This window comes from Heloderma suspectum, chromosome 2 (assembly GCF_057233095.1).
Source record: "Heloderma suspectum isolate Gila_16-S chromosome 2, 16-S_ref, whole genome shotgun sequence".
NCBI lineage: Eukaryota > Metazoa > Chordata > Lepidosauria > Squamata > Helodermatidae > Heloderma > Heloderma suspectum.
The window spans coordinates 231365937-231380973 of NC_139459.1; the positions used below are offsets into that span (position 1 = coordinate 231365937).

Sequence of the window (15037 nt, forward strand, 5' to 3'; positions counted from 1 at the left end):
AAACAGCACCTTTCTATCTCATTTACCATCTCTGCTGAGCCCACTGGGCTGGAAGAGAAACACACAGTCAGGAAAGTGCACCAGTGATTAAATTATCCACACTTTGTAAATAGGGAAAATAAGGCACAGAGGAGTCGTTCCTCAAACTTGAGCACACTGTTAGAGAAAGGAGTAGAATTTCTGCACAGCTGATATGGCTCCAATGCATCATGAAACCACTGAACGTGTAAAACAAGCTGCCATTTAAGTGAACACCCCCATGTGGCTTGCATGAGGTTCCTCCAACTGCTTCCCCATGGCAGAGCTGGAGGGTGGGGGGAGCAGGGAGACGTACCTCCAAAATGGTACCAAGCATCATGGTCAGACTTCATAGAATGATTGCTTTAGGGCAAGATGCTTTTGGATTTTTGGACTTCGGGATTTTGGACAAGATGGCTCTGCCACAGAGCAAAACATTCTAGGAACCCTGCATGAAAAGAGTACTCAGCCTCTTGCACTGCCATGCAGAAGTTGGAAGAGATGATTCCATGTGTGCCGTGTGACCAAACACTCATGAGCACCAGCATATATGTGCATTCTGTAATCCCCTCTGCCCATTGCTCCCTTGGGGCTCAGTAGGTAAGGAATTGCAAAAGTGCTAAAGGATACCAAAGCTTGATGTGGATGAGAATCTTATTTGAAGGTGTCTTTTGCCCAGAGGGAAGGCCTGCTGCAAGGATCTTATCTTTCAAAAAAAAACCCTTTCAAATCCTAGAATATTGTTAATTGGGAAATTCTTGCAGTCACTGGGCTGAAACCACTGAGGATTTTCCCTTCTATTTTTACCTTAGTTACCAAGCAAGTCAGTGGACATTTTTAAATTCCAGCACATTTAAATGAGCTGCCACATGCAGATGAGCAATGGGAAACTCTAGCTCAGGAAAACGGGGAAACCCTTTTTGGTGTAGCACCCCACCAGGCCTGGCTCCAGGTTTCCGTTGGCCCCTCCACTTTTGCCCTGCCTCTTCCCGCTTTGGCCCATCCCACCCCCTGTGTGAAGGGCAAAAAGTGTGTCCTATATTGTTGCTTATACTACGCTACACTTTCATGGGCTTTTTTTGGCCCTTCTGTTACCCAGGGCCATCCCAAGGTACTTTGTTGCCTGAGGCAAAGGAGAAGGTGGCCTCAGGCAACAAGCAGCCCCATTGCTTGCCGGTTGGGACAAGCTATCCTGACCAACAGTTGACTCTTACTTTGATGCTGGTGATGGGACAGCAACCTCCACCACTCCTGAGGGTAGCAGGCTAGCTTAGGGGATGCAGAGCAGGCTGCCTGGAGCACACAGCCCTTGTCCTCTAACAAAGAGGAAAGGCCAGGAGGATGCTGGGGCTGCCACTGCCCCCTCTACACCTCCCAGCATCTGCTGCCATGTATCCACCAGCCAAACAATATTACTAATATTGATAGGGATTCTAATAATGGATCATAGACTCGTAGAATCATAGAATAGTAAGGTTGGAAGGGGCCTATAAGACCATCAAGTCCAACCCCTTGCTCAATGCAGGAATCCAAGTCAAAGCATCCCTGACAGGTGGCTGTCCAGCCTCGTCTTGAACACCTCCAGTGTGGGAGAGCCCACCACCTCCCTAGGTAAGCAGTTCCATTGTCAGATTGCTCTAACAGTCAGGAAGTTTTTCCTGATATTCAGCCAGAATCCAGCTTCCTGTAACTTGAGCCCATGATTCTGTGTCCTGCACTCTGGGATGATCGAGAAGAGATCCTGGCCTTCCTCTCTGTGACAACCTCTGTGACAATCAATTTTTCCTAACAAAGACATATACTTGCATTCATACATAATTTTTCATGCAATCATCTGACCTGCAAATGCATGCAAAAAATAAGGAATTCTGCTCAAGATTATATTTAAAACGCGGATATATTTAACAGAAAATATCAGAATACACATTTTCAAGGGTTTAGAAGCATGCGCAGACAGTGCAATCCTACGCATACCTACTCCGAAGAAAGTCCCATGCAATTCAGGGAATGCAGTCTAAATAAATATGAATGCCATAGGTTAAGCCCCAATGAACTATGGAGTTATTGGCTCACAAGTAGTTAGCTCACCACCCTCACCTTTCCATTTCTAATTCCCCTGTTTGACTTCAAATCTGCACTGAGGTACTGCCAGCATCACTGGAGTGGAATATTTGTACAGACTGAAAACCAGTGAGGTTGTAATTTTGGTGCTGTGCATTTCTTTTGAAGCCCTTCTTAATTCAGAGAGGCAGAGCCTCCACTGCTGCTGCCTTCCTTCCTCGTGTGGCTGGTTTGCAGTGCAAGGGCTGGGTGGTGGTGTGGAGCAACAGCAGTGGCGGCCGCCTCCCCTGTGTTGAGGCGCAGATTGATGGGCAGCTCAGCTGGCACACAGCCCTTTCGGCGACTACCTGTGTGAGTGGCCTGGTTTGAGAAGTGGCTGGCAGGTGTGCAGCAACAGCCTCACTTGGGCAACTAGATGAGCAGCTGGTCTGGCACTCAGCCAGTGGTGTGGTTCTGTGGCTAGCTGGCATGTGTGGCTGCTGCTGCTGCCACCACCATTCTCTTCCTCTTGGCAGGAGCGAGCTGAGAAACATTTGGTTTTCTGTGCACAGGTGCACTTTGGAGCTCTGCCACACCTGGAAGTTAAGAGGCTGCAGGAGCATACTCCCAAGCATTTGGCTCTGGCACAGATGGAAGCCAGAATGGCCCCGAGGCTGAGGACAGTCTATGAGCAGGTGGAGCAGGTTTGGGGGTGGAATTGGCAGTGGGTGCTTCTGAGCCCCAAAGCTGTCAGGAAGTGCCCCATCATGCCAACCTCTGATGCCGGCTGTGCCCACAATGCAAGTGCAGAAATTGGTACTGGGCAAAGAATTCAACATCCTGAGAATATCATATTTTATTTTATTTTACTTTTTAAAACAAGCTTCTAGCCCTTACAGCTATGGAAATAAGTTTCCAAGTGGGTGGGTAATAATACTGGTGAAATGCCAAAAGCCAGGGGCAGGAGGAAGCAGGAAAGAGGATGGGGTTTCAGGGCTGCATGCCTCATTGCTCTTCCCCATGACTAGCAGCAGCAATGAAAAATAATATGCAAGTGTGCTTAATCTGCATTATGTATATTCATGTTGCAGAATTCAGCTTTTCTTGGTGCAGAATTTAGGGTCATACTGGTAAAGAATTTTTCTCCCTCCCTGGGCCAGCCTGTATGACACCACCAGCTCATCGAGGGTTATTTAACCCATGACGAGCCGCATATCTGGCTGCCATTTTGAACATGCAACCCACAGTTGGGGGTTGTGACATGTTGTGTGAACCAAGCCATACTGGGTTATTTGGGAGTTAAACAACCCTCGCATATCTCTACTACTAATTGAGGATTATACGAGGGTTGTTTAACCCTTGAATAACCCCTGATGGCCGGGTTTGCATGACACACTGCAACCCCCCCTCCCCCGATTGCCACAATCAGAGGTTACATATTCAAAACTGTGGCCACACACACCCAGCACACATTAAATAACCCACAATGACCTGGTCATGTTGTGTGAACCAGGTCTCTGTTTCTCTCTTTTGCACACAGACAGAGCAGAGAGTATACATAGCCAGGAAGAGCCGTTAGGATTTGGACTACCTGAATTGGCAACAGGCATCTCTTTCAACAAGGAAGTGAATTTTGTGCTAGGCACTTGGGGGATTTTGTGCTATGCACCCACCCCAGAAAAGGAATCTTTTCAATCATTCACCGAACAGGGAACATAAACCCTAAATTCCCTCCCAATTGCATTATTCGCAAAGTTCAACTGCAACAAAGAAGTAGTCACCAGTGGGTTCTTGTTGCCACTTCTGTGGACATTAATGATCACCCAATTTGCAAACTATAATAGTGGCTGATAATCTACAGGCATTAGGGGCTTACTGAGAAGTGGCTTGTTATATTGTCAATCTGCCCACCACCACCACTCCCACAGCACTTCATGAAGACTCATCTGACAGCCACTGCAGATTTCATCTCTTTCTGCAACAGATGAGTCAGAGGCAACTGGCAGTTTTCCCCAAAACAAAAACAAAATAAGATACCTGCAGGATAACCCAATGTCCCTCCGCTGCAGCGAGATCTAAGGCTTGCTCTGCCACTACCTCCTGGCCTTGCCCAAGTGATACATTGTGGAAATTCCTGTTGTTAAACGTGTAGCCAAGTTTCTTCCCTGAAAGAGGAAAAGAAGTTTTTCAGCCCAGTGGAACACACAGCACTCACCCTGATTTCATACTCCATTCAGAATGAGTAACTGTCTAAAGCAAGCAGCATAAGAACATTACCTTATTTCCAAAGCACCTCTTGCAAAATAAAAGTTTCCAGTTTCTCCAAAATCTCTTTAATCTGCAGCACAAGGCAAAAGGGCTACTTAGGTTCTTCATTCTAAGTGTGTTATCACCTTGCAAATTTGTGTAAACTTGCATACTTTTAAGGATATTAACTATATCCTGCTTGTACAATTAAATAGGCATGGAGTCACATACTGCAGAATAGTAAACTCCCAGTCCATGAAGTAGATAGCAGCATGCAGTAGACAGGTAGTCACAATGCTTGCTTCACATCACAGCTGAAGGCCAAACTTCACATTTAGCTAGTACCATCTTTCTTCTAGCTTGCTTAGCCCCAGGCAAATTCTTTCTTGGTGAAATTGGCAAATTCTTTCTTGGTGTGGTGCTCCCCACACAGCCCTGGGGTGGTGGGGAGGACCACACTGGGACTGCAGTGCATGGGATGGGGTGTTAATCCCCCTGTGTCATTGTCATGCCAAAAAAAACCCACCAACACCACCACCCTGGAGCTGCTGTTTGCCCCTGAAGGGAGCGGCATTGTGGAAATTCCTGCTGTTAACATATAACGTTTCTTCCCTGAAAGAGGAAAAGACGCTTTTCGGCCCAGTGGAACACACAGCCCCTCACCCTGGTTTCAAACTCCATTCAAAAAGAGAGGCTGTCTATGAAAGCAACCAGCATGCCTGCATTATCTTATTTCTAAGGCACCTCTTGCAAAACAGCAAAAGGGTTTCTTGCTGCAAACAGCACTTTAGGGGCAAATAGCGGCTTTGTGATCCCAAAATGGATCCCCTTCCCTGTGCCTACTTCTGTTAAAGAAGAATGCTAAGCATATTAGAAGTAACATGTAGTTTGGCTCTAAGAGCCTTTTTCCGATAGGTTGGTTTTTAGGCAATAAATGCCTGCTTTACTTGTCACCTGTATTTAGTAAGAATTGATTCCAAGTGACCAGACTGTGAAGCTTTGGTACATTAGGAAATATAATGTGTGTGTTTTTTCAAAGCCCATCAATGCACCAAGAACAATTAACTTGAACGGGGCTTTTTAAAATGTGCAACGAGACACAAAATGTCTAGGGGAAAGTGTGCAGTTTCAAAGGAACATTTGTGCGGTTCAAAAATTCAAGTCATGCAAAAGTTGTATTACGCTAGTTGATATAAAAGGTGACTAATAACAATGTGAAACTAAAGTGAGCAGTCCAGGCTCCTCTAGAACCCCAGACTTTGACTCTCCTCCAGTGGCCAAAGACACTCCCTGCAGACTCCACTGCAACTCTTTCACAGAGTGTTCACCAATGTTTCCAAGAGTAAGGAAATCATTTGAGAACACAGAGATTCCTTTCCTGACAAGTTGTCAGTGTTATAAGGGAAGTGTGATGTCAGAAAATATCCAACATGACATTCTTAACAGGAACTGTAAGCTACATGAAACATTTGTTTCTGTAAGTATTGCCCCAGCAGAGCACCTACTTTGGCCCCCAATGAAAAACAACCTCCCTGAAACTATCTAAAGACTCCGCTGTATAGTCTGTGTACTATGAAGGGTGTGAGCTGAGGCCTGCAGGCCTGCTTTACTGTGTTTGTGCATCTAGTTCCTCCCACACCCCTCTTCTTAGTTTTTTTATATCTCTCACACCAAATAAAGTTTTGTGGGAGTTCATGATGCCTCTTGTGCAAACCTTGAGTATAACACTCTTCTGCATTTGTCCTTTCAAATCCCCAGTTCTGAAGACTTTCTCCCACTCTATGGGTCATGGAATATGACTCTACTCTAAGCAACCAAGCATGTGTGAAAACACAAGGGAAATGCACAGGTGGGTTGTACTGGCATAATACACACAGGGCAAGTTAGCACATCATGCCAAGCTACCCTAAGAATACGCCATGGTGGGTGGGCGGTTTGTCCATTACTCCTCACAGACAATCGCCCACTTGGTGGTTTGCCATGGCTTGTTTCTCCTTCACTCCTTCTCAGTCCTCCTGGCTGCTGCCAGCACATATCCCAGGGACCTTTGTGGCAGAAATCCTAATTTCCTCGTTCCCTACATCAGGGCCCCTTCTGCAATTGGTCCACTGAGGTTGCCAGCTCATGGGGGAACCCCCCACACACATCAGATCACCAAAGAGATCTATGTTCCTGAGCCCTTATGAATGCAGGAACACATTTTTGCTTTTTTCCCCAAGGTCTTGCGCGAGTGTGCAAGACCACCTGATCACAAGACCACCTGTCCACTATTGAGACCACCATAGCCATATCCTCTCTTGTCAATGTCCTTCTCAGTTTCACCCTATGCTTCGGTGCTTCAGGAGAAAAACTCCCCCTGAAGTAATAATACCCACCTCTAAAGCTCCTTTGCTCCTGCAGCCATCAGCCACTTTCAGCTCCCCTCCACTTCATGCTTGTTGCTTCCCTCCACTGGTCTCCATTGCCAGCTGTCAGATTACATGAGGGTTCCCAACAACCCATGATAAAATTGCCCTGCTGGGTTCAGACATCACAAAAAGCCACCCTGAGAACAAGTCACCCTAAACAACCCTACTACAAGCCATGGGTTCTCAGGGTGGCTTGTTTGGAAAAAACAACCCACAAGAGAAAAACCGCTCTGGGTTCAGATGTCACACTAAGCCACCCTGCAACCATACACTGTAACAACCCATGCAACCGAAGGTGGCTTAGTGAACCACATCACAGACTGGGTTCACACTACACAATAAGCCACAGTGGGTTGTGAGCCTTGTCTGTGTCAGCATAGCTTATCATGACATCCAAACCCAGCACAGATGACTCACCACAGTTTATTAACCATGCACAAGCCACCCTGAGAACCCATGGCTTCTTGTTGGGTTGAGGAGGGTGGCTTGTTCTCAGGGTGGCTTTTCATGATGTATGCACCTGGCACAATGGCTTGTCCCAAAAGGCGAAAAGCCCAGCTGCTCTTTGTGATCTCACAAGTGCCACCTCCAGCCTCCCTCCTCCCTTGTCAGTGATGTCTGCCCCTCCACTGATACAGAAATGACACTTAAGAATGTTCTGACTGCATTCGCCACCGTGTTTTTTTCAATGCTTCAAAAGTATGCAAATACGTTGGTAATTTTTTTTTTAATTCCCCCAGTCCTTCGCAAATGCACAGATTCACCTGTCTGCTATGTACAGGGTCCAGCAGTACATTCACTTTGTCAATTTCCTACTTCACTGCTGCTTGCATTGACAGCTTTTGGAGTTCACTCATGGGGCATCTCATGTAGTACTGCAAGCAGCACGGACACCTGGATGTGCTACTGTGAAGGAATTAGAGTGGGATGTTGTTTCTGTCTGAGGCTCAAAGTCAGCATTTTGACTCATCAGGTGCATGCAGAGCAAGCGTGGTCCCATGCAGAATTTACAGGGCCTAGGGATTTATGTCTTTATTTTAACACAACCTGTCACTTTTGATCATCCTTACCTCAAGCACACTACTCTAGAGGAGCAAGTAACTGGCGGAATCCCTTTAGGTATGAAGGTAGGGAAGGTAGCGACCTGCCGAGGCTGAAAGAACATCTCTATAAGCATCTGATATAGACAGCCACAGGGAGGCTTTTCCTGTTTAGAGTTTGCTCCACAAGCTCTCAAGATCCGCAGGCTAGGAAGAGCAGAACCCACACATCCCACAGATACATATAGGCTGTGGCAGCCCAATCAGATGTGCATTAGGATACTGAGATTGGAATGACAAAAAGCTAAATGTCTTTTTTGCAGCTGAATAATAAACCCTCTCATCAAAATAAAACTTTTGACGTGTGAATTGTCATGGTACCTGGAAAAATAATGGGAATGAGCCATAGGGCATTTTCACACATAAAAACAGACAACTGCAAGGATTTGCAATGCAAACCTATTTGTATGTTTAGAGTTCTAATTTGAATATGATAACACCTAGGGCATAATTCTGGCACCACTGCTTGGCATAGAAACTGTGATGTTTTTTCCAGAGGCACTCAAGCTGCAAGTTGAACAAACAAGAGAGATGAAAGGAAGGAGATAGCAAGGATCACAATACTCACATTATAAATATAACATTGAAACCGTCTGTATGTGTTGCATGCTCAGGGGTAGTTATACACAGGATCTGCAACAGAATCACTTTTCCCAAGTCTCCACAATGGGTCCTTAACTTACAAACTAGCTCCATTTTTTTTAATAGGAAGGATTATATAAAAGCCCCTCACAACCAGAGACCGGAACAAATCCTATGTCGTACAGTCTTCATAGGGATGGGGCAAGAACTTGAAGAAGGGATAGATGACAATGTGAGCACTTCTACCCAAACTGTATTGAAGGCACAGCCCATCTTGGACAGGCCTCCTGCCTCAATCCTGCTCATATTCTGCAGCCCTTCAGTCAAGACGGCATCTGCATCCATTTGCATGGGGTGTGCTTTGAAAGGCAGGTTTCCAGTGGGGGCACTTGAGCTCCGCATGTGGCTACTAGCATATCTTCTGGAGTCTTATGTATCTTTTTTGTAACCTCTCTTAGGGTAGGGCTGTGAGCCTCCAAAAGGGACTGCAGGATACCCACACCTGGGCTCAGCCAGTGTTGAGGGGACACAGCCCCAAACCTCCTTCACAATCAGGTGGTGAACCTCATGCAAGAAAAGTGGGCCCAGCCAAATCCCTGGCAATCAGGATCAGGAAAAGACTCCTTTTGGGAAATACGCAGTCAGGCCATTGTTGCTGTCAATGGGTTGGATCCAGACTTAGTCATGCTTAGACTAGACCCATTGAAATCCATGGGAGTTAAGTTTGTCATGATGACTAACTTGTCCCATTGTCCCATTGATTTCAGTAGGTCTGCTATCAATGGCTCCTAGTCCTAATGGCAATGTGCTACCTCCAGTATCAGAGGCAGTATGCCTATGTACACAGTTGCTGGGGAGCATGGGTGGAAGGGTGCTGTTGAACTCATGTCCCGCTTGTGGGTTTTCCATGGGCAGCTGGTTGGCTGCTGTGTGAACAGAATGCTGGTCTACATGGACCCTTGGTCTGATCCAGCAGGGCTCTTCTTAAGTTCTTATGCTCTTAAGTATTACTATGGTTGGATCCAACCCACTGCTCTGCTAGCAGGGGTCTCCTCAGTCCTACTCAAAATGATGGCTGCAGGTGTTTGTGCTGCCAGACACCATTTGGTGGTCAGCTGAGTGACACGGGAGCTGGGTTGCTATGGCTCAGTGCCTGGTGTCAGGGTGGGTGTGGGGAGAACAAAAACATGGCAAATTTCAGTAAGGTGAGAAGGCCTGGTGGGGAAAAACTGGTCTTACATGAGGTTTTTTCTTCCTGACTGGTTCTTGACTAAGCAGAGCAACAAGAGCAAAAGATTTTTAGAAAAAGGACAGCAGGGAAATTTTATAAATAAAGTGGAAATGAACTGTAAGATGTTAGCTTCTAAGGGAAGTAAACTAAATTCTGTTTCTAACAGAAGCTGCTAAACTCTGGTTTTATTATGCAAACACAGCAAGCAGACCCTGCCTTGCGCCCAAAGGAGGTGCCTTCCCAAGAGTAAAGACTGTCCCTCCCTGGACCCAAAGAGAAAGCTTCTGTCCTCGTAGAGCTAGCTAGCTACCACACTGCAATGGTATTTGGTTTAACAGATGCAATGAAATTGACACTGTTTATTTACCATGCTTCTCTACGTCCTTCAGGGGGTCAACTCCAGGTGAGAGGATAAAGAACATAGGGATTGCAGGTCCTGACTCCTCAAATGATGTTGCAAAATCCAGAGATCTTCCAACTACGTATGTACTCCCAAGCTTCTCTTCCACAAAATCTCTGTTGGAAGGGATTGTTGAACATTAATGTTCAGGAAACACAATGAATTTACAAAATTAAGTGTGCATTTTCATTAAACCAAAATTAATCTATAGCACTTGTATGAATGAAGGACTGGCTATCTTAGAGAAGGGGGTAGGAACCAGGGAGCCTGTCTCTCTCCATCTTCCAGAGTCCGAGACTTGGGACAAAAGAGGTGTGGAAGAAATGACAGCCTGTCAACTAACATGCCAGCAGGCCGCATTAGGTGATTAGGGCTTGAGGCTCTCCAGGAAGATTGGCTGATAGCCTTGGTCTTAAACACTGCCTTGAACAATCAGGTGGGTTGTCCTTGGTGCAGATTCTATTTTCAGAGAGCCCCAGGTTGCAATAAGCCTAACTAACTGCCCTTCAGAAAACAATGAACATCTGTATTTTAGATTAGAAATACTTATGGTTTTAATAAGAGGCTTTAATATTAGCAATATCAATGGCACCAATATTGCTACTGCTTACTACTACAAGCTCCTCAGATAATTATTAACTATTAAATCTTTAGAACCATTGGGCACAAGATACAGAATCTTCGGAAAGATAAAAGCACCAAGGAACACCGGGGACTAACTGGGTAATTGTAGGAAAAGAATGTATGCCATAATAAACCATCTGGAGTCTAGGGTACTATAATTCTTCTTGGTCATGATGATCCAGAAAGATGCACTATGAAGGTTAGTTAGGGGCAGAAAAGAAGCAAAAGTTGCAATCCACAGATGCCACCTCTCCAAATTAAATGTATATACAGAGACGCAAAGCTCAGGGATCTGGCCAAGAGCTCTTTGAAGGGCAAATGCTGCTGATGCTTTTAAACTATTTCAACCCTATTTTCCCTATAAAAGTTCTTGTGCAATTAACTTTTCTCCCAATTTCCACTACAGTTCCCATGATGAAATACATCTCCTAACTGCGCCATGCATGTACAATGCATTCACCATGCATGCACAGGAGCATTAAGGTTCTATGGTAGGTGTGCATACTAAGCACTCCTTATGACCTCGACTCCCTTTGGTGATTTGGGGAGGCAGCAGAGACAGCCAATCTGAACTATGTAGCCACAGCCTGCTAAGAGAACTCCAGGTGCTGCTGGTACGTGCGCATCAACATGCACCAATGCTTAGCAGCCTCTGGCCAGGCCTAATCATTCTTCAACTGTCTTCAGAGTCCAATGGAAGATTTGGTATATTCTGGCAGGTTCCCCCTCCCCCCAAATTGAGATGGGTTCCGCTCAAGCAGAACCACAAAAGATGGCTGGAATTTAGCCTTATGAGGAATTCACTGCCAATATTATGGATGCCACCACTTGTGAAGTATATTTGAGCATTTATTTGCTGCAAATGCAAGATTGGGAAGCCATTATTAGATCTGCTCTATTGGAGGTCTTCAGAAAAAGACTGGACAGGCCATTTTGGATCTTTAAGTATCTGATATTCTTTCACAGTGCAAAAGATTAGATTAGATAATCCAGTTTCCAGACTTCGTCATTCTACGATACATGAATACAAAATTCTTTTTCTACAGGTGTCAGAAGTGGATGGTCCTTCCCCCTTCACAATCAAGACTATAAGGAAACAAAGCTTCAGGCTAATGCTACTTTATTTTGCTAGAGACTACTAGCCTCTTTACAAATGCAGATTCCAGGAAATTCTCAGACTGCCTCAGGCCCCTAAAAATTTAATCTGAGATCCCTAATTAGAAGAGACAAACTGGAGGGTAGTGAAGTTTCCAACAGTTTGGGCAGGAACCTCACAGCCAGACCGGCTTCACAATGATGCCCCTCCCTTAGGGTGGCTCCCTCCCACGTTGGCTTCCAAGAGCAGCTGTCCTGGCAGAGCATCTGAGCCCTGCCTGAACTTTTCCTTCTTTGCTATGCACTCTAACATCTCTCAAGTTGGGCCCCTCCTCCTCCTCCTCCTCCTCCTCCTCAGAAACTTGAGTTCCCACAGTGGAGGGAGGGGGCAGGGACTCAGCCTGAGCCATCTGTTTGTCAAGGTCTTCGGAGGAATCTCTCCCAGCATCTTGGCTTACTAGGGAGGGTCCCTCCCCCAGCCTCTGATCAAGCTGCTCCATCTCTGATTCAGAATCAGAGCTGTCAGACATCTCAAAGCACTTGGATTCATCCCTGACATCATGGATCATGAAGCTGTTAAATGCCAAATTAGAACCTTCAGGCCCAGGGACATTATCAAATGTCACCCAATAGAAGACTATGATGTTGAACAAACAAACAAATCCAAATGGAGCAAAAGACCTTTTGCTTTTCTTGAAATACTTGTCCTACTTTTACATGCCTGCCTGAAATTTACATTTGCTCAGTCTGCTTTGCTAAATAACTTATAACTACATGAACAACCAACATCAGCTAAACTTTATTATGTCCCCCTCCCTCACAAGAAGGAATGAATATCTAATGCCACAAGACATGCCTTTTAGGACAGCCTCAGAGAAATGACAGGCACAATTTACTAATTGAAATGGCAATAAGTTACAGAGCTTATTTCTGTTAGAACGGTTTATTCTTAAAACTTGAGAGACAGGGGGCAGGTGTCTTGCACCAGAATGTGCTAGAATGAAGGAGGCTGCTATTCATGAAGTTACCAAAAACTGCTGCTCTTCTCCTTGGATAGGCTGCACTTTTTTTCTTTTTTGTGTGTGTACAGAAACAGTTTGTGGAGAAGCAATAATTTCTAATGAAAAGATATAAAACATGCCCTTAAGAGAATGAAAAGAACTGAAAGTAGTTTTGTTTTGTAACAGACAAGGAGAGTGAAATAAAAGATAACAGTACAGTATTTATTATGAATGTTAAAAATTGTATGGTATCCCACCTCTTTTGCCCAAAGGGTGGCTTATGTGAAATGTCCCAAATATAATTTCAAAACACTATAAAATATAAATAATTAAAAACAACAATAAAAGTCAGAAAAATCAAAGTGAGAAAATACAACATTAAAGTAACTGCAGTTGTGGTTTAATTCAATGGCTGATGAGGGTTCACGTTCACAAAAAATATAGGCTTTGCTATATTTTCACAAAAATACAGTTTTTTAATGGTTTCCATTGTTTGAGAGTTTATAATCCAATTGTAAAGAACTTCCAAGTGTTTTAAGAACTTTGTGATCACTATCATACCAGTGAGACCTGCAACAAAATGTTGCAGCATGGAGTGTTCCCTGTTTAAGACTTCAACCATTCCATTCTCCACTCCCTGCAACCTCAGTTTTCTCAACCGTCAGTCAGCATTCCATGGCCGCTAAGGATTTAATAGTTTTTATGCCTCTTATAGTATACATTTATCATTATTATATTACATTTGTCTTTTTATAATGTTACATACACCACCCTGGGATCCTTTGTGGATGAAGGGTGGCTTATAATGAAGAAAGAAGGAAGGAGGAAGAAAGGATGGGAGGAAGGGAGGGAGGAAGGGAGGAGGAGGAAGAGAAAGAGAAAGAGAAAGAAAGAAAAGCATGCATGATTCTCATTGGACTATTTCTGGAAGGTTCCTCCTCAGGGTTTTTTATTCTAAAGATTTGTTGTACTTCTACAAACCTTGGGACTCCTCTGAGCCTACTGTTATCTCCCTCCTGTTCGTGAGTGGTGCTGTTTTGGCTACATAAGAATTGGCATCTGGAGAACTGAGATTGCCGTTTGTACATATGGTGATGATCTTGACCTGTTCCTGCATAAGACTGCCCAGCTTCCCACCATGCATAGTTACTCTACATCGTTGAAAGATCCAAGGCAAAATAGGCAACAGTGATGGTAGAATGGCATAGTAAGCTTCCTAGCAATATAGGTCTCTTTTTAAAAGAGAAATAAGGCAAAGGTAATGCAGTTACTTCTATCAAATAGCATCAGGATAAAACTAGTTCAACAGCAAACATCCTGATTACGACAAATTAGTTTTGCATTGTGAAGTTAGATGTGAATTTATTTTTCTGAGCAGATCTTTCTTTCCCTGAGAATTTTAGCAACTGTCAAAATGTATGCAAATCTTCTATACAAATCAGCCATTCACAATGAATGGTTTTGAGGGATTTTTTCACCAATTTAACGTTAAGTATATCTTGTTTTACACCCGAAAATGAACATTATTTTATCTTACATTCAAATGCCAGTTTGAAATTATTTATAAATTTGTTTTGAGTTATGTTTGGTATCTCCAAATAAAACTTTTCAGATTGGCTTTCACAATTTGTTATTTAATTTGAAGTTCTGAGATGTTCTGAGACTTCAGTTTGCCATACAAAAAGAGATAATGTGTATATTGAAGGTTTGGACATGCAAGGTTCCAATTTAAGGATGGATACCCAAAAGGTAATGCCTGAAAGACAGACAGAGGATTTATTTGTGGTGGATGAAGGGAGACAAGCTAGAACACCATTACAGATTGTGCATTATCAGCACTCTGAAGATGGCAATCAATGCTGAATGTGGCTGAGGTTAAATGGACATCCCTGATTGAGTCTGTTCTGATTAAGTGGAGAGTAGGAAGAAGGGAGGAAAATGAATCACTCTAAGCCAGGAACATGAATATATAAGAACAAGATATTTCAGCACCCATTCTATGACTCATTTGGCATTTGTGGGACTCACTGTTCAAAGGCTTAGTGTTTCGCTTCACTGGACAAGACATGGCTCAGACATCTTGTGAACAGTACCTACCTTACAGCGTACGTCATGCGGTCAGGTCGTATGGCTCTCATCATACACAGTTGCTGCAAAGCTGATTTATTCTTCCACTCTTGTGGAAACTTCTCCTTTTCAGGGCATTCAGATTCCACAAATTTCTTCCAGCGCTTGGCAGAACCCTCAATATCTCGATCCAAGTTACGAAATTGCTCCATGGATGACAGGGC

General features: G+C 44.3%; 1 protein-coding gene across 1 annotated transcript in view; it reads right to left on the minus strand.

The window, feature by feature from the left end:
• Nucleotides 1-15037, minus strand: part of DNAH9 (dynein axonemal heavy chain 9) — a 293377-nt gene that overhangs the window by 38583 nt on the left and 239757 nt on the right. Inside the window, exons 60-62 of the mRNA XM_084838397.1 lie at nucleotides 14844-15037; nucleotides 9994-10142; nucleotides 4096-4223 (exon numbers count right to left, since the gene is read on the minus strand). Of these exons, the coding sequence (XP_084694523.1) occupies nucleotides 4096-4223; nucleotides 9994-10142; nucleotides 14844-15037 (471 nt within the window). The remainder of the gene's footprint in view (nucleotides 1-4095; nucleotides 4224-9993; nucleotides 10143-14843) is intronic.